This window comes from Sminthopsis crassicaudata, chromosome 3 (genome assembly GCF_048593235.1).
Source record: "Sminthopsis crassicaudata isolate SCR6 chromosome 3, ASM4859323v1, whole genome shotgun sequence".
Classification (NCBI taxonomy): Eukaryota; Metazoa; Chordata; class Mammalia; order Dasyuromorphia; family Dasyuridae; genus Sminthopsis; species Sminthopsis crassicaudata.
Window position 1 is genome coordinate 185756162 of NC_133619.1, and position 20680 is coordinate 185776841.

Sequence of the window (20680 nt, forward strand, 5' to 3'; positions counted from 1 at the left end):
AGACTTATATGAACTGATGCTGAGTGAAATGAGCAGAACCAGATCATTATACACTTCAACAACGATACTGTATGAGGATGTATTCTGATGGAAGTGGATATCTTCAACATAGAGAAGATCTAATCCAGTTCCAGTTGATCAATGATGGACAGAATCAGCTACACCCAGAGAAGGAACACTGGGAAATGAATGTAAACTGTGAGCATTGTTGCTTTTCTTCCCAGGTTATTTTTGCCTTCTGAATCCAATTCTTCCTGTGCAACACAAGAACTGTTCGGTTCTACACACATATATTGTATCTAGGATATACTATAACACATTTAACATGTATGGGACTGCCTGCCATCTAGGGAAGGGGATGGAGGGAAGGAGGGAGAATTCGGAACAGAAGTGAGTACAAGGGATAATGTTGTAAAAAATTACCCATGCATAATAATTATAATTATACAATTAATTTTAATAATTATTATTTGTTAGTAATTTTATTAATATTATTAATATATTATATTATGATAATATAATGTGTTATTTTTATTATATTATGATATAATAGTAATATAATTAAAATAGTACAATAATATTATTAATAATTATTGTTATTAATTATTATTTAATGATTATTTAATAATAATTAAAATTATACAATTAATTTTTAAAAATTAAAAAAATAGCTCCTAACAATTGTTCTAATTTCTTCTTTCTTGACTATGCATTCACCATTTTCAATTTTTTATGCTGGTAATTTATACTACTAAGTTTTCTTATTTTTTTCTGAATAGTATTTTATTTTTCCAAACACAAATAATGTTAGTTTTCAACATTCATTTTTGTAAAACTTTGTGTTCCAAATTTTTCTCTCTTCTTCCTTACCTCCCTCCTCCCCAAGACAGCAAACAATTTGATATAGGTTAAAAATATGCTATCCTTTTAAATATATTTTCATATTTATCATGTTGTGCAAGAAAATCAAAGGAAAAGGGAAAAAAAAGGAAAACAAACAAAAAGATGAAAATACTATGCTTCAACCCACATTTAGCCTCTGTAGTTCACTCTAGATGTGATTGGCATTTTCCATCCCAAGTCTATTGGAATTGCCTCGAATCACTACATTGTTGAGAACCAAGTCCATCACAATCGATCATCATATAATCTTGTTACTGTGTACGATGTTCTCCTGGTTTTCTTCATTTCACTTAGCATCAGTTTATGTTAAGTCTTTCCATGCTTTTTTGAAATCGGCCTGCTCATCATTTTTAATAGAACAATAATATTCCATTATCTTCATATATCATAATTTATTCAGCCATTCCCTAAATGAAAAGCATCCACTAAGTTTCCAGTTTCTTGCCACTACAAAAAGAGCTGCTACAAATATATTTGCATATATAGCTCCTTTACTTTTTTTAAATTATTTCTTTGAGATGCAGACCCAATAGTGCTTTTGTTTAAAAAAAAAAAAATCAAATTAACCAATTGTTATCTATTTTTAAAAATTAACTAGCTTTTAATTTTATTAGTTCATTTTTTAAAACTTTCAATCTTATTAATCTCTCCTTTGATTTAAAGGATATTGGTATTTAGGAATTTTTAAAAATTATTTGTTTTTGTTTTTGCTTTTTGCTGAGGTACTTTTAGTTAAGTGATCTGCCTAGGGTGAGACAGCTCAGGAAGTGTTAACTATCTGAGACCAGATTTGAACTCAGGTCTTCCAGACTTCAGGGCTGGCGCTCTACACCAACTAGCTGCCCCCCCAAAATTGGTTCTTTTCATAAGTTTTTTAGTTGGATACTTAAAAATCACTGACCTGCTCTTTCTCTACTTTATTGATATAAGCATTTATAGATATAAATGTTCCCTTAAGTATTTAGAAATTTTCTAATTAAATTTCCTCATTTATAGATGGAAAGAATAAAGCCTACAAAACTTAAATGAGTCATTCAAGCCACAAAGATTGTAAACAATAGTTATGATTTGAATTAGGTCTTATGATTCCAAATTCAGTGTTCTTTCTACTTTATATTGCATTTCCTTACTTTTATTTGTATTTGAAGTCAGGAGATCTAAATTTTAGTTTCAAGACTGCCACTTACTAGACATGTGACTTTATCAGGGCAATTCCATCCTTATCTGTAAAGTAAGGAATATAAATGTGCATATATACATGTATATGTATATACAAATGAATCAATAAATAATATAATTTTAAAATATCTTAAAGTGCTTTTTACAATGCTATATAAATGAATTCTCCTAATGAGAATTCTCTTAATAAATTGTTAATTCTTTGTTCTGTTCCAGATGTTACCATTCATACCACACTAAGGATAGCTGATTTATTTTTGATTCATAGATCTGGGCCACAAACTCAGATCTGGGACTTTAAATGGAAAGTTGCTTAGATAGAATAATAATAATAGTCAGGACTTCAGACTGTTCAGATATGAATAGTTTCTTTTCTTTTGGAAGTATATACATAGACATAGTTCTTCAGAAGATCATGAGCTTTAGGAAGCCATTTGCGTGAGTTTCCTGGTCCAATCTTTCTGGACTTAGAAAAGAAATTCTTGGACAAAGTAGAAACTAAAACTGAGATACAGCAAGAGATGGAGTCACAACAAGGAGCAAATCTGCCCTTCACTTTCTTGAACTGTGTAGGTTTTAGAAAAGGGGATTCTATTCTCTAGTGATTGAGTTCTTTTCCCTACTTGAGGAGAGGGTATCTAAGGTAATGCTGTAAGTTCAGAGGACTATATGAGTGTCATAGAAGTGAATCCTTTGATTCTTTAGCAATTCTGAGTTCTTTCACTTGTGCCCTTCCATTCTCTATCCCTTACCCTGAATCCAGGGAAGTCCACTAAAGGATTGTATAGGATCCTGGGGAGAATTTGTTTTTTCCTATCTGAATACTTAAATAGATGTTTTCTTTCCATCTGAGATCTAGATATGAACCAAATTCTGATATTCCCAAGGAAAAGCCTGGGTATAGACAAAACAAGTTAACAAATTAATAATAAGATTTACTTAATAAGATTTCTCAGTATTTAGACATGTGTTCTTCAGAAGACCATGAACTTTAGGAAGCCATTGCATGAGTTTCCTGGCCAATGTGGTGTGAATCCAGAATTTCAGTTATAGGTTATAGGATACCTAGAATTACACATTAATTACCTGAATCAAATAGATGTTACTTACTGATAGGTAAGACTCCTGAAATGATAGTACAGGCCCTGATGTATTTTGGTTATTTCATTTCCCACTTTTTCAGTGTAGAAAGTACTATTTTTAAAATACTGCCCTCATTTCTCCCAACCTCGGAAATTTCACAGCTCACCCTATGGACTTTCATGACTTTTTTTCTTTCTCTTAACAGATTTCATATTAGTCCATGTATTCTTAACCATGGATACCTTTCAGGGGATCCACAAACTCGTATTTTCATTGACCCCTTAACTGAAATTAAATATTTTCATCAATTTAGAGGAAAAACAAACCATTATTTTGAGAACAAATTGTGCAAAGGGTTCATGATATGGAAAAGTTAAGATACCCTGTTTTATTCTATTATCAAAGACTTGATGGCAAAGATTGGCAGCAGATGCATATCAATATTATTATCCTGCTTAGAATTATATGTATCTTCCTTTTAAAAACTCTCTGGTGGACCTGTGTGACTTCTAACCCATCCCTAAATATAAATGAAATTACTATAGACCAGCAATTTTCATACTTTTTATATTGGGATAAATTTACCTTCTTAAAAAGTTTTTGTTTATCCAATTATACCTATTGATGTTTACTATACTACAAATTAAAACTGATAAAATTTAAAAATTATTTATTAATTTATTTTAAAATGACAATTTAAAAATAAACCCATTATACATTAACTAAAATATTATTCTTATAAAAATGATACTTTCCCAAAAATTAAGTAGTGGTATTATTTTATATTTTTGGTCAATTTTTAAAAATGTGACTTAATAGAAGACATAACTGCTTCATATTCAGTCTGCTATAATATTTTGTTTTGGTTGAACTTCATGAAGAACATCTGATATTACACAGATACAAAGAAGCAACTGGACTGAAGCAAAGAAGATTAAGTGACTTGCCCATAGTCATACAGCTAATAAGTTTCTGAGTCCAAATTCGAACGCAGAAGATGAGCCTTCCTGATTCTAGGCCCAACACATATCAACTGCACCATTGAGCTATTCAATTTTGGGGAATATATCTAGTTGGATACTTTGTAATGCCTCACATGGAATTGTGGGACCCCAGTACAAAATAAGATGAATCAGTGGCAAGCTGAACATTTGGCCAGAAAGATGTATATTCAGAAGGTTGAGGCCTTCTTTAACTTACAGCCCTATTTCTCATTTCTCTTCTCTTTCTGGCTTAAGCTATTTCATATAAGCACTTTGGAAACACAGACAATTATTTGGAAAAGAATAAAGGCCTTTACCTTGATCTATATAAAATGTTCTTCTATCTCTTTTTAAAAGTAATTATGTAATCCAACAAAGTTGTAAGTATTAAAACCAAAGATCTACCTTTAAACAAATCAAAATGCTTCTAAGTACATACATCCTTCTTTGGGCAATACAGGAGGTAAGAATAAAACAGAAGAAGGGAGAGGAAAGATGGCTTCATTTAGGTCTTTTTCAATATGATGAAGAGGCAGAGATTTGTACTAATTCCAAAATAAGGTTTATTTTAAATGAACAGACTGCTAGAAAGAAATGAGGTACAGATCATCATTACATGATGTTTTTATAATCAGCCACTTGACTTGGTCATCTTGAGGACTAAAGCTTTGAAAGGCCAGGCAATGATTCATTTCCCAAGGAATCTGAAGAAAAAATAATTGACTTGGCAGTTTTGGCGGGCATCAAGTATCGAAGATTCTTCCAAAATCTTGAGTTGTAAGGAAGAGACTTATCTGCTTTCCACTTTAAAATCCTGTGAGATTTCAGAAGCTTCAAGGATTGTGGTAAGAATGTAAAGTTGCTAATAGGTGTGAATTCGATTAAGATTATTTTAATTTTTCTTTCCACGAGTGCTTCATGGAGTCCACTTTCAAGTTCATATCTGACCTTATCAGACATGTAATTTTCACTCAGGACAATGATTAGTCTTCTGCTTTTTTTAATTAATGAATCGACGTCATCAATGATAGCTGATAATTAAAAATGTGTATTTGGTTAGAACAGCTAAAAGGACAGGCAGGAAATTACAGTCATCCAAAAAAAGAATTTAATAGGAACAATATAGCTTAATCTATTATATCACTGATCTTATGAAATGAGGCTATCTTTTTGGAAATCATAGCATTATTTCAAAATAGAATATGAGCATAAAAATAATTTTGTTTTCCAATGCATATTTTAAATGAACTCATCTTTTCTAAATTATAACCTCAGATTTATGTTGATTTTAATTTATAAGATGTTTTCCTCAAAAATACCACATAAGGAGATAATACAAATATTATCTCAACTTCACAGGTAATGAAACTGAGCTTAGAAAAATAACATGTGTGAACTGATCCAACTATTCTGGAGAGCAATTTAGAACAATACCCAAAGGGATATTAAATTGTGTCTACTCTGTGATCTAGCAATCTCACGGGTCTGTATTCCAAAGAGATCATACAAAAGGGAAAAGGACCTACAGGTTCTTTTTGGAAACTGTTTTGGAAAAATGTTTTGGAAACTGAGTGCATGCCCATCAGTTGGGGAATTGCTAAATAAGTTACAGTATATACATGTAATAGAATATAATTGTTCTATAAGAAACGATCAGATGATTTCAGAAAGGTCTGGAGAGATTTACATGAACTCTTACTGAGTAAAATAAGTAGAACCAAGAAAACATTGTGTACAGCAACAACAAGATTAAATGATGATCAACTGGGATAGACTTGGCTCTTCTCAACAATGAGGTGTTTCAGGCCAATTCCAACACCTTTGTTGTGGTGGTTATTTGCTTGCTTGCTTTTTTCTTACTCATTTTTGTCTCCTTTTTGGTCTGATTTTTCTTGTGCAGCAAGATAAATGTGGAAATGTATTTAGAAGAATTGCACATGTTTAACCTATATTGAACTACTTGCTATTGAGGAAAGAGAGGGGGAAGGAGGGAGAAAAATTTGGAGCACAAGGTTTTGCAAGGGTCAATGCTGAAAACTATCTTTGCATGTATTTTGAAAAATAAAAAGCTATTTTTTTAAAAAGAAAAATAACATGATTTGATCAAGTTAATATTATCAGGATGTGTCTGAGGAAGGTTATACACTCAGGATCTGAATTTCAAGTCCAGTGCTCTCACTTAACAAATATAAGGAACTGGTCTTATGATTGATATAGAGAATTCCCAACTAAAGAAATTTCCTCTGTCAAAAGTAGCAGATAATTTCTTTGCAGCATATAATCTTAGAGAGTTTAAGTAATTTGTTCAGATCATAGTACAAGTAATATAGCAGAAAGAGTTCTTCCCAGCTATAAGAGCAACTAGCTGTCTAACCACCAAATTATGTTACTTTCAGAATGCCACTCCATGAAGATAATGTATAATAAATACTTATGTGAAAGAAGACAATTATTTTCTTGATGACAAGAATACAAAACAAAAGAATATAGGACATCATTCACTACTAACCCTTTTAATCCCTTCCTCACTCAGCCCTTCTAATATGTATGGACCATGCTTGATTGATATCATGAGATTGGTAAGAAGTTTTCTTAACTCTAAATCAAAAACAATTTCACACTGAAAGAACCCATAAGTAACAGCAGGCGAAAGATAGTTAAAAAGAAAGCAATGAGATGCCTGGAGGCTTTTCTAACTAGAGGCAATTAGTTGTTATGATTTTTGTCTTTGGAAATCATCTGAGTTTTTTTTTTAATTAACCCAAGACTTTATGGCTGTGGTATAGCAAAGAACTCACATCTCAGCTAAAGACCAGCACCACAAGAAAAATGCAACCACTGAGCTGGATCAGCAGATACCAGCTAAGAGTGGCAGAAAACAGAATTATGACAACATCAAGAGATCAGCAGCTTTGTCCCATGTGCAACCCCAGCCCTACATGGTTCCTGTCTCCTCTTTAATTACCCAGCAGGAGAATGTACAAGAATATGTATGAGGTAGAATCTTTCTTTTGATATGTGATGTGATTAAGTATATTTTATTTTGAATTAATGTATTTTCTAGGTGTTTAAGTAAAAATAGATTTTAAAAAAGTAATTAAAGAATAAATGAATGACCAAATATATATAAACATCAATGGAAGAATAAGCTAATTCAGTTCTGTGAGAAGCAGAGATTGAAGTTGTAAGTCTGCCTTTAGAACTGCTTTTTTTCCCCTTTCCCTACTAATCTTAGGTTTTTTCGATCTAAATGCATGAAAAAATTATTTTAATGCCTTTCTACCATTGTTATGATTATGATGGCACATATGCATCTGTATTCCTGCCAACAAACAAACAAACAAACAAAAACTCATCCTCCTTATACACACACACACATAAGTATTTCAAGGATCTATAATTTCAATGATATATGTACTTCTACTGACACAGAGCCAGTCTATAGCCTCAGTAATTGAAATATTTATCATTTTATGATCAATTAGATGATGAGCCTCTCCAAAAATTCCTGGATAAAGAGATAACGATAATTTCTTTTACTTAACCAGCACCAACTTGCCAATTTTCTTTATTTTTGTCATGTTAGACTTTATCTTTGTAAAAACTAGTAAATATTTTATGGAAGGACATCACTTGTACTTAGATGTATAGTGATTAGTTTCTAAATAATGGGAACCATTATTAACACAGAGTGTTTCAACAAAATAAGTGCAGGTGTCTGGCTTCCTAAAAGGAGTTCTCTAGATCAAAGGAATTTGGTTGAATAAATATCAAAATTGATCTCTAAAACAGTATGCCCACCCCACAGTTTTAGAGAAATGTATGAAGCACAGCAAATAAGACAGATTTTTAAAAGGAAAATATCAAGGCTACCACAGTTAAGGTGTGTATAGCTCCTGGTAAATCTAAAACACAAGCACAGATACCCAAATTTCTGTGAGCTTTTCCTTTTTTTTTTTTTTTTTTTTTTTTTTAAGAAAAGATACAAAACGGTAGCTATTTACAAAGTTAAAATATTGTCACAAAGGGAAATCTTTTAGATTCAGACTTTTATCTTTTAGACAGAAAATTCTTCATTTGTTTTCCATCCTACATTCTCTTTGCTTACCTCCTCCAGGAATTATATCCCTTTCAAAAATACATAATTTATAACCAAAATGTTTTTCTAAGGCTCCAGGTAAAATCTCTAAAGCAAACTTGTGCTCGTCTCCATTATCTGGTCGGCAGTCTTTCAGGTAAGACACAAATGCATCATATTCTTTTCCATCTGGGGGGGGAAAAGTTTTCCTTTTAAGCTACTGGATATGTAATCAAATCTGATCATGACCATAATTCAAAGAAAAATCACTAGATGTAATTTGAATAAGATTAAATTATACTACCAGTTTAACAGATCTCTAGCTAAGTAATAAATCTATCACTCCCTGGCATATAAATAAATTTTAATGAAACTTGTATGGAAATGCATTTTAGAAGGCTTTATCTGAATTTGAACACTAATTTTTTTTTCTGAACTTAGATAACTCTAATATATAATAATTACCAAAAGATCACAATCAATAGGGAGAAAAATATTCATTTTAACATACACCCTACATGTGTTATTTTCTCCTTTTAGAAGACATATATGCTGAATTTTATATACAGAGTTTAGCTCTAATCATCTACTGAGTAGAACATCAGATACAGATCAGTCACAAGCATTTGCTAAATGCTTGCTGTATAACTTACTAAATGTCTGCTATATTCCTCACACTGTGTTGGACAGTATAGGGGATGGAAAGAAATATAAATTGTTCTAGAACTTCAAGATCTTAAAATCTTAACTATAGAAATGTCATACATACAAGAAAAAAGTTAAATCTTAGCAAATGGTTGACAAGCTAATTAATATTTCTGTTAATATTTTGAAAAAAAATGAGGTAATCAATTGATAGCATGAATGTCCAAGATTGGATTTGATTTATCTTTATGATCAGTCTAACATTTTTCAAGTCATGGGGTGTACACAAGAGAATAAAGATTGAGGAATCTATAACAGAAAAATGTGTACAAGTACAAGTATAACATAGTCTTTGACGTGTCACTATCTTTTAATAAGAAACCTTCTTCTGGCATAGAAAAAAATTTACTCATTGATAGTAATAACTGTCCCGAATGCGTCCACAAGAACATAATTGCTGCTCAAATAACAAAGGGAACTTCCCAACTTCTAGGATCTTCTAGTCTAGTTGAGGAGACAAAACATACAATGATGAAGTAATGAGAACACAATTAAAAATCAGCATAATTGCATGTGCAAAGTAACATGACATACATTGAAAAGTCATGCATGTTAAAGAGATACAGAAAGAAAATATGTTCAGAGTGGGAAGAGTGTCCATAGGAGATGCTTCCTGAAAAAACCTAAATTTTAAATCATGCCTTGAAATATACGATGGATATAATAAATTAATAGAGGAAGGAAGTATTATAAGGGATAGAAATATGAGAATGGTTTAACTTTGATGGCTAAAAGGACATATATCTAAAACAAATGGATTTGTAGGAGAATTGAGTATTCTTTTAAAAGTTATACTTACTAATCCATTAATACTGATTCATTCATGAAGTCACAACTAAAGGCTATTGTGTTTGTTGATCAGATTTTTTAATAGAACATATTCCATTAGCATAATTCATCATTTCATTAAGCTGTGCCTGGATTTATACCATGTTGGGTTGGAAAGGAAAGAACCTTTTAATTACACAGAGAAGAAAAATTATTTACACCTGTCAGCATGCATGTTTTTTCTCCAACCACTTCCCATCACACTATTTTTGAATATCTTTTAGTCTCACCAGCTTCAGGATGAAATTGTTGCCTACTTTACTTTTGTAATTTTGATTACTGAAGAATCATGCTAAATTTTCTTTTATATAATATCCCACAATTCTTATTTTAACCAATGTTAAACAGGGGATCACTGTTATCTAAAATAAGATTCTAATTTTCTGAGAAGTGCCATCGTTTTAGAATATGAAGTAAAGCTGGAACTTGAGGCAGAAGACATATAAAAAAGCACATGTAATTGCAAACTTTAAGCACATTTTCATTAGCTAGATTAGCTAGAGAGGTTCGAACTAACAAATGACCATAGTTGACATTACTGATTATACAATCACAATTTAATAGTGTTTTAGTAGTCCATTTTTGTTTCCTAAGGCAAATATATAATGTTTTTAAAAGTATTCTATGAATATGGAATTTTAGTCAAATCATATGCTTTAATAGAATTGTTATCATGGACTTTTAAATTTGCCTAAATTTCCTAAAATAAATTTACTCCCAGGGATATTCTGGATGGTTCTGATTAACAAGATTTTGTTACTCATTTCTTCCTGTTTACCTACTTCCCTACCAACCTACACTGTCTTATACTAAATAAGATACAGCTAATACTAGAAATAATCCAGATTTTGTAAATTTGTGTTTAGTTCTTCCCATTGCTCAATGTTGCTCTCCTTGTCAGACCAAAACAATCAATAACAATTCATCTTAATTCAACAAATATTTATTAGGAATATAATACTATATAGCACATACAAAAGAAAAAGACCTTATTCTTGAGAAGCTTTCAACATTTTTGAAGCAGATAAGACAGACAGACATATAAATACAAAACAGCCAGAACAGAATTCCTAGATGACATTTAGACAATTAGAAGAGAATACAGCAAAAACTCATTGAAACCTAAAGTAATTCAAAGTATCACCACAATTAATAGGAGGTATTGTTTATCCTTAGAATCCTATTATAATTAAACCTAACAAATATTTATGTCATAACAATGCAATACAATTAAATATGCATTAACTTCTCATTTGAGAACAGAATATATATAAGAGACAAGAAAAGAAAGCCCAGTAAAGCGATAAATTTTACCTGTTAAAGTCTCATCTCTTCTAATCAGGTCCCTATAACATAACATTATATCAACTCTATAAATAATACACATAATCACTAGGAAGATGATTGCAGCTGAAGACACAAGGACAATAATGAAGATGTGTCTGGAAACATCAGCAGGACCTTCTGGGGCAGAAAGAGAAAGAAAAGACATTTTTTAAATTAGAAAAAAAATTAATTATCCATCCTTTTTAATGACATCCACTCCCATCATAGATTTATAAACACTTTGTTCTCAACTCAACTATCTACCCCTTTAACTCAGTAGAATATTCTGCCTTAAAGACAAATCAGCATACATTTCATTATTTTAGCTCAAAATCTGTACAAATATTTATTTTGAGGATTGAAGTAGTCTTATGGAAACATTTTAAATCATAACACCCTCAGGTTAGACTTAATATGGGAGGGAAAAGGAGAAATAAAGAGTTAAAGGATTTGGAAATAATGCATCTATAAACTTAGGAAGAGAGCTATTATTCCAGCACCAACAATGTCCTTAAAGTGGAAGGGAAGGGGGGAGAAATCCATTTCTATAACATGATTCTTAATTATAGCCTTTTACTTAAGAACTCATAGATATAATTGACCAATCATAATTCTAGAGAAGTAATAGATTACCCACTTTCTGTTACGAAGGTGACAGATTCAGGGTGCATGTTGAAACAAATATGATCAATGGGGAAATTTGTTTTGCTTGACTTTTTATGTTTGTTATTAAAGTTTTCTTTTCCTGATTTTTTTTTGGGGGATGTCCTCAGTATGTAAGGAAAGGGGTAGGAAGAAAATAATTTTTTACTAACTAAAAATAAAGGAATTTTAACAAGATATGAAAGGGTTTTTTTTTAAAGGTAAAAACAATGTACCAATTAAAATGCAAATTTTAAAAGATGAAATAAATAACTACGGACCTTCTGACATAATTAGCTATTAAAATACTATGAAAATGACTGGTAGATAAGTAAGGGATGTGTCCACTTAAGGCCATGACAATGTATCTTTGGATCTTTTACAGAACTAAACATCTAGATTTTCCTTAAGCCCACCCCACTACTATCCAGGTCTTCCTCCTTGGAACAAGTCCCTTCCTTCCTTTTCTCAAGAGTTAATGGAGTTGAATAAAAGGGGTCAAAGCAGGAGAAACTGGATGCAGGCAGAAGCACTAAGGGCAATGGAGGTTGGGGAAATGGGAACAGTTGGAAAGATGAAAAAATAAGTAAGGAAAAACAATAGTAGCTTTCAAAAGACTTTCAGGGCTCCAGGTAGGAAACCGTGTGTGTGTGTGTCAATTATTTGATACACAAATATCCTCATGAAGAAAACTGTGATTAAGAGTTTCATAATTGCTTAATATTCTTTTGATTTAGAGTATGTAGGAGAGGTTGTTGAATTGCAAGTAGTTGTAGCCCTCCAGTGAATTTTGGTCCCTAAGAAACACTGCCTCTTACTTTCCCAAGTCCTCTCAGTATCCTGCCCATTCTCATTTTCCTAACAAATTTGCCTTTCCTCTGATCCCAACTTTCTTTGAATCTTACTTCCAGGAAAATTGATAGCCTAAGGCAGCAGCAAAAAATGCAAGACCCCTCCTGGTACCGTCAGGTCAACCCCTGGGCCTAACTTACTGCAAGTTTCTTTATTTTTATTTTTTGATAAAGCTTTGAAACAAAGTATGAGGTTATAGTAGCCTACTGAGAAACATGTATCTAGAACCACCATGGGGGAATGCAACTGCTTGTGTGATTTATACATGGTGGGCACTCAATATATATTAAATGGGAGGAAGGAAGGAAGGAAGGAAGGAAGGAAGGAAGGAAGGAAGGAAGGAAGGAAGGAAGGAAGGAAGGAAGGAAGGAAGGGAGAGAGGGAGGGAGGAAGGAAGGAGGAAGGAAGGAAGGAAGGAAGGGAGGAAGGGAAGGAAGGAGAAAGGGAGGGAGGGAGGGAGGAAGGAAGGAGGAAGGAAGGAAGGAAGGGAGGAAGGGAGGGAGGGAGGGAGGGAGGGAGGGAGGAAGGGAGGGAGGAAGGAGGGAAAAAGGGAGGAGAGAGGGAGGGAGGAAGGGAGGAAGGGAGGGAGGGAGGGAGGGAGGGAGGGAAGGAGGAAGGAAGGGAGGGAAGAAGGAAGGAAGGAGGAAGGAAGGGAGGGAGGAAGGGAGGGAGGGAGGAAGGGAGGAAGGGAGGGAGGGAGGAAGGGAGGGAAGAAGGGAGGGAGGAAGGGAGGAGAAAAAGGGAAGTAAAGAAAAAGAGAAGGAGAAGAAGAGTGAGAGAAGACCTGGATTCTACTATTAACTGCAGTATTAACTAATTGTGTGGCAAATGACTATCTTTTCTGGTCTCAATTTCTCCCCTGGTAGAATGAGATGAGTGAGACTATGCTATATAAACAGAGCTAAGATACTATCAAATCCCCAAAGTAAAATTAGGCTAACAAACCTTTCTTCTTCAAGAAGAAACGTATGGTTTCAGAGTTTCTAGCAGTCATCAAGGTACAGTTATACCAAATATTCAAATTTTCTTCTTTGACAGGTTTAATCTTCAGTAAGTTGGAAACATATAGCTTGCCACTTGAACCACTAAAGAGAAGTGCAAATGTTTGCTTAACATTACTAAAATATTACTTGAATAAAATAATTTGCATGAAGGCAGTTCTTCAACTATAATGACTATATTTACCTGTATAATTACCCCCCAGTAATAGATATTTTAAAAGGAGAGATAATGAGGGAGAATAATAATCCATCAAGGGATCCCTAACAAAGGAAATCAAAGATTGCTTGGAAGCAATATTCAAAGAATGATTCAGGATAAAAAATCTTGGGAGAAAATAGTAATAGAATGAAAATACAAAAGGATCATATGTGTCTTACACATTTATATATATATATATATATATATACATATATGTTTGTATGTATATGTATATACACATATACATATATATTAATTTTTTCATTGCTCCTTACTTTCCTAAAATAAGGTTTACTGAAAAAACTTATATCAGACCAACATGGGCTTGTATACACTTTCTTTTCTTGAATTTGAAACTTTCAGAAAATCTAGAGCCTCTCCTTCATATTTGATACATCCATAAACTGAAGACTTGTAAGTTTAGAACTAACTAAAACGAGTCTTGTGAGTATCTTTTTCTTTCACAGTAATCACTAACAACAACTTCTTGTACTAACACCTCCTGTGGCCTCTGAAAAGCAATTGATGCCACTGATACTCTCCAACTATTTTCCTAGTAGTTCTAGGCATTGACAGCTATATGGCACAAAGGATAGAGTGCTGGAATGGTGAAGATCTGGGTTCCCATTCTACCTCAGATACTAAATAGCTGTAGGACAAGTTATTGTCCTAACCTCAGTTTTCTTGTAAAATGGAGATATTACTGGCATCTGCCTCCTAGGGTTGCTGTAAGGACCAAATGAGATAGCATATGTAAAATGCCTTGCTAATCCTAAATACTATAAGTGCTATATAAATACTTATTATTCAACTGAGTAGAGATGACCCATTCACTATATCTTTTTTTCTTTTTTAATTTGAAAAACTCAAGTGAAGAATCCGTTTTATTTCTATTCTTACATATTAGCATAGCAACTAGTAGTATACCCCAATATATTTAAATCTTGAGTTTGAAAATTTTTTAGAAATGCATTTTTTCATTTTTGAAATAATATGTACTTGTTACCTACTAGATCCAGGAAACAGATGCCATCTAATTGTACAGGGAAATAATGTTTAGGGAATTATTTGTGACCTCATTCTATGTTAAAGGAAATGACTTAAGAAAGAAAGTTGTTCATACATCATTTTCTTTGCAACATAGGAGTTGACAAAATACAGACTTTGGCCATATGAAATACAGTAAATGAATCTACTGATTGCATAATGTGCTGTCATTGGAAGTGAAATGATATCAATTAACAAATCTACAGAAAACTTTTAGTAAGAGAAAGCAATCAGATTTCTCATGAACTAGGAATGTAGCTATTTGGTGGGGGAATTGGTTGGTACCTAGACAAAAAAAAAAAAAGATTTTAAATCCTTTCAAGTTATATATTTAAATTCCATGGTATTATCTCTAAGATAAAGAAGTGGGACAAATGCCCATCTCAAGATCTATAACTTTATGAACTCCATTGCCAAATAGAAATTAAAGGCTACAACTATGGTCAATCATTGTAATGATTTGGCTCCACTGGTAAAAGCATCTAGAAAATAATGATTATATGTACTGACAATTCAAAAACTGGACAGATAGGGTTATGTCTATGAAACAAATGAAATGGTGATTTAATTGATTAAAAAGAGTTCCTCTTAGCTCTTCTCAGGAAGGAAGTGATTGCAGATAATTCTGAAAGTCTTGGGATAGAAAATACCATCTACATTCAGAGAAAAGAACTATGGAGACTGAATTTTCATCATTTTTGTTGTTTGCTTTTTCTTACTCATGTTTTTCTCCCTTTTGGTCTTTTTTTTTTTTTTTTTTTTTTGTATAATATGACAAATATGGAAATATGTTTAAAAGGATTACATATACTTAACCTATATCAGATTGCTTCTTGTCTTGGGAGCACAGAAAAAAGGGAGGTAGGAAGAAAAATTTGAAACACAAAATCTTGCAAAAATGAAAGCTGAAAACTATCTTTACATGTATTTGGAAAAAATATTATTGAGTGTAAAAAAAAAAAGACATCAGTAGAAACTTTAAGAAAAAAAAAAAGTCCCTTATCCACATATTCTATATGGAATCTTGACCCATTTATAGATATAGTCTAAAACATAGCAATACAATTACAGACATTTCAGAGCTGAAAGGGATTCCTAGAGATCATGTGGCATAGTGATAAAACTCTAAGCCTGGAATCAGAATGACTGAGTTCTAATTCAGCCTCAGATATTTCCTAGCTATGTGACCCAGGGCAAGTTATTTACATTTCGTTTATTTCTTTTTCTTCAATTATAAAATTAGGACAATAATAGCATCTATCTCACAGGGTTAGTGTGAGGACTAATGACAGTATTTGTAAAAAACAAAACAAAACACTTAGCGTAGTGCATGATACATACTAGGAATTATATAAATTCTTATTCCTTTCTCTTCCCCTTTCCCATTTAGTCTAACCCCCTCATTTTAACATCAGGGTAACCGAAATCCTGATGTGACTTTTCTCAGTCATTCAGTGAATGAGACAAATGAATCAGATCTATATTTTGATTTTCAGTCCAGTCTTCATTTTATTATATCAATTTGTCTCTATCAAGTTCATTAGGAAAAAAAAAAAAAAAAAAGATACTATTCACCTAGAAGACCTGGGTAAAATTGGGTAGGGATTTTGACTTTGATATTCTCAGCACTTTCAGGAAGTTCTCTCCTTCCTCAGAGAATCTGACAAAAAACCTCTAGTAGGAAGATGTCAATGTTTGTGGCACGCTAAAATAAAAATATCAAAGTAAATGCTACCATGATTCTAATTTTCATCATCAAAAATCACAGAATCATGAAACAAGAGCTGGGAAGGACCTCAGAGTCTATATGATCTCATTCTCTCATTTTACAAACAAGGAAACTGAGATCTCAAAAATTAAGTGATTTGCCTAAGATCACATAGATAGTAAATTGTCAAGTCTATTGATTCCATAGCCATTGCATCACACCTTCCTGAACATCACTTCTGTTCATTCAATTAATGAGATATCATGTGGAATTGGGAGTTAGAAGGCTAGTTTTATATCCTGGCGGCCCACAACCCGAAGTTCTAAAAACATAGGTGCCCCAAAACAAAACATAGATAGGGAATTAAAAGGAAATAAGTGGGGCAGCTAGGTGGCGAGGTCTCAGACACTTAACACTTCTCAACTGTGTGATCCTGGGAAAGTTACTTAACCCCAATTGCCTCACCCAAAAATAAATAAATAAAAGGAAGTTAGATTTGCAAAGTTCCTTTCAGCTCCAAAATGTTTATAACTACTTTTAGATTGTAATCTATAAATAGATCAAAATAATTCTGGATAAACTGGGAAACCCTATTCATCATTTCCATTTTTTTCTACATGAATACAGCTCTATGTATGGTCAAACTTTTGTGTTCAATCTTCTACTAGTTCTTTCTGGTTTGAAGGTCTGTGGTAAATTTCTGCACAATTAAATTAGTCAAGTACTTAATCTAATTTGGTGAATAACTGTCATGCTGTAAGTCATAATATAACATGAAAAATTAATTTAACATTGTAAGGTATATTCATATATCACCTGGGTATTGACTTCTTTTTATCTATTATAATATTAGTAGCATTATTGGGCTCCTTATCCCAGTAAATTATGTCAGCAGAATCCATCAATAAAGCAGTACAGTTGAGTATTTTCTCTTTCCCTAAAAAAAAATATAAAACCTTAAGGAAAGATTTTCTGTTAGCAGAATCCCAAAACTTTAGTTTTCTACCACACAACCTTAAAAGACTTATGCTAGTATCTCTACTGAGTCTGTATCCCAAAGAAATCATAAAAAAGGGAAAAGGACCCAAATGTGTAGAAATGTCTGTTTCAGTCCTTTTTGCAGGGAACTGCAACTACATGCCCATCAGTTGAAGAATGGCTGAATAAATTATGGTATATGAACGATTTCAGAAAGACCTGAAGACTTACATGAACTGATCCTAAATAAAGAGAGTAAAACAAGAGAATATTATATATAGCAACAAGATTATGTGATAATCAATTGTTATGCACTCGGATCTTTTCAACAATGAGGTGAACCAGGCCAATTCCAATAGACTTGTGATGGAGAGAGCCATCCGCATTCAGAAAGAAGACTATGGGGACTGAATGTGGATCACAACACAGAATTTTCACCTTTTTTTTTTTTTGTTGTATTATTGATTTTTTTCTTTCTCATTTTTTTCTTTTTTGATCTGATTTTTCTTATGCAGCATGATAAATGCAGAAATATGTTTAGAAGAATTGTACATGTTTAACCTATATTGGATTACTGGCTGTCTAGGGAAGGGGGTGGGAAGGAGGAAGGAAAAAAATTGGAACATAAGGTTTTTACAAGGGTGAATGTTGAAAAGTATCTTTGCATGCATTTTGAAAATAAAAAACTATTACTAAAAATAAAAAATGTAAAAAATAAACAATCTTACACATGTAAAAATAAAAAGATTTATTTATGCTAGCCAAATGTCCCATTACCACCAATATATATGAAGCAATTTTAATATAGTGCAGGATCAGGTACTTTAAAAATATAAATATTCACATCTTATTTTAAGAAACCTTATTTTAAAAAGTCTAAATTCAGGAAATAGACAAATTAGATCATTATTTATAAGTTTCCCTCAATTTTACAAATGGAGTATTTTTAAATGAATGAGTTAGAGTACAGAATATATTATCCCTTGGTAATAATGACATCAAGGGTGGTTTCAATTCCCAGGAAAGGGATGTAAAAGACTAGGCTATAAAATCATAGAACATCAGAGTGAGAAGGCTCTGAGAGGCCAACTAGTACAACTCATTACATAAAGAATAATAGATGAAGAACTGGCTTCAGTGTATGATATAAAGTAGCTGAATGAGTCTAAGCATCAAATCACTTAATCTATCAGCATCCCCAGGCAACTCTTAAAATTATAAATTATAGAAAAGGTGTCAGGTTGCACTGATTGAGAAAGTTGTTTATAGAGAGTAGAAACAGTTTCAAGAATTCCCCAAGAATTTTAGAACTAGAACAGTTAAATGATTTAGATAATTTAGGCAAACTATGAAAATCTAAATAAATAACTTAATTTGGATCACACAGCTGACAATTATATAACACTTTAAAATTCACAAAGTGTTTTATTTTATTTTAGCCTCACCTCCATTCTATGAAGTTTTTATTAATATTTTACAGATGAAGTAATTGAGGATCAGACAAGTTAAGTGACTTGGCCATGGTAGTAGTGTCAGATGATTAGAGCTGTTCAAAACTGGAATAGAGTGGTGTAAGAGATGATGATTTCCCTATCATTGGAAGTTTTCAAGCAGAGGCTGGATGACCTCTTTAAAATATATTAGCAAGAAGATTCCTTTTAGATATGGGTTGGGAGGTTCCTTTCAATTCAAATTCTATGATATAACAACTTTTAGGATAGCATCATCAGAACACTGATAGACCACTGACCTATTTGACCACTTTATTACCATATAGTTGACCTTTTCTACTCTACTTGGCAAAAAGTTAGTTAATTATTTTTTGAAAACTGTTTGCCCCAATTTCCTCACCGGCAAAATGAGCTGAAAAAGGAAATGACAAACAACTTCAAAATCTTTGCCAAGGAAACCACAAATGAGGTCACAAGGAGTTAGACATGACTGAAACAACTGAACAATAACTTTGAAACCTAACCCTATTCTCCCCACCACCTTCATATAAACTTAATAACTTCATGTAAACATTCTAAGATAAAAACTCACCACTTCATATAATCTTATCACTTACATATAAACACAGGATATATGTATGTATTATAAATATACCTAATTCAGCTTCAACATAATTAATGCTGTTCCCATATAGTGTTGATATTATCTCTTGAGTATCTGTTTTTTTAAAAAAGAGAGAAAAAATATATTATTCTAGGATAGCACTTTTCTAATGCATATGTTAAGGTGTATGAAATATATTCATCAAAATAAAAGTTCATATATTTACCATATTTATATCATGTTTTCATTTAATAATTATTTCATTTCATCCCTTTACTAGAAATACTTAAGTTATCTAGAATTTAAATTATTAAGACATACTCAAGACATGAAAAATAAATTATAAAACTCTCTTATAAAATGATGATACTACCTAAATTAATTGGTAGACTAATATTATAATAACCAAACCAGCAAGGTGTCATTTTATAGAAAAAGACAAAATAACAAAATGTATTTGAATGAATAAAGTGACTAGAATTTAAAGGGAAATAATATTTAAAAGTAGAAATAAAGTGGAAATAAAACTCCTATTCTTCAAACCCATATAAACAAACAACAATCAAGTCTTTTAGTTTAACTTTAAAAGTAAAAAATTAGACCAATGATAAAGAATAGATGAATAAAATATCAGAAACAAATCCAATAGTTTAGTGCTCAATAAATGCAAAAACATAAATTGTTTTAGAAAGGATTCCCAGTGAACAAGAAAAAAGTAAAAAAAATAATAATCAGGGAAAAACCTGTAAAAACTAGAAAACTAGAAAATAATTTTGCCAAAGGAAAAAAAAAATGTTTCATTTAGCATCTTATACCACATATCACAATTAAATCCAAACAGAGAGTATATCTAAATATGAATCATTTTTTAAAATAGATAAAATAGAGGAATTATTCAAATCTTTGCCTAAAAAGAGAATTCTTAGCCAAACCATAGAAAGGAGTGGTCACAGAAGATAAAAAAGACTATTTCAGCCACATGAAATTAAAATATTTTGCGGGGACAAAATCATTACAGTGAGGATAAAAAGAGGCAATTGTCAAAAGGGCAAGACATAATTTGGATCAAGAATCCTGATAAGGGTCTGGCATGCAATATAAAGAAGGAATTCA

The 20680-nt window shown here is 32.1% G+C and overlaps 1 protein-coding gene across 4 annotated transcripts in view; it reads right to left on the reverse strand.

The window, feature by feature from the left end:
- Window positions 1-4687: 4687 nt before the first annotated feature.
- IL18R1 (interleukin 18 receptor 1) overlaps window positions 4688-20680 on the reverse strand; it is a 48490-nt gene continuing 32497 nt past the window's right edge. For 2 of the 4 annotated variants that reach the window (XM_074299723.1, XM_074299722.1), the window contains 6 exons: window positions 19619-19681; window positions 17351-17471; window positions 13525-13664; window positions 11074-11223; window positions 8257-8415; window positions 4688-5179 (listed from right to left, as the gene is read on the reverse strand). In XM_074299723.1, coding sequence (XP_074155824.1) covers window positions 4809-5179; window positions 8257-8415; window positions 11074-11223; window positions 13525-13664; window positions 17351-17471; window positions 19619-19681 — 1004 coding nt within the window. In that variant the 3' untranslated portion in view covers window positions 4688-4808. The remainder of the gene's footprint in view (window positions 5180-8256; window positions 8416-11073; window positions 11224-13524; window positions 13665-17350; window positions 17472-19618; window positions 19682-20680) is intronic. The other 2 variants (XM_074299725.1, XM_074299726.1) reach the window with 2 other exon arrangements.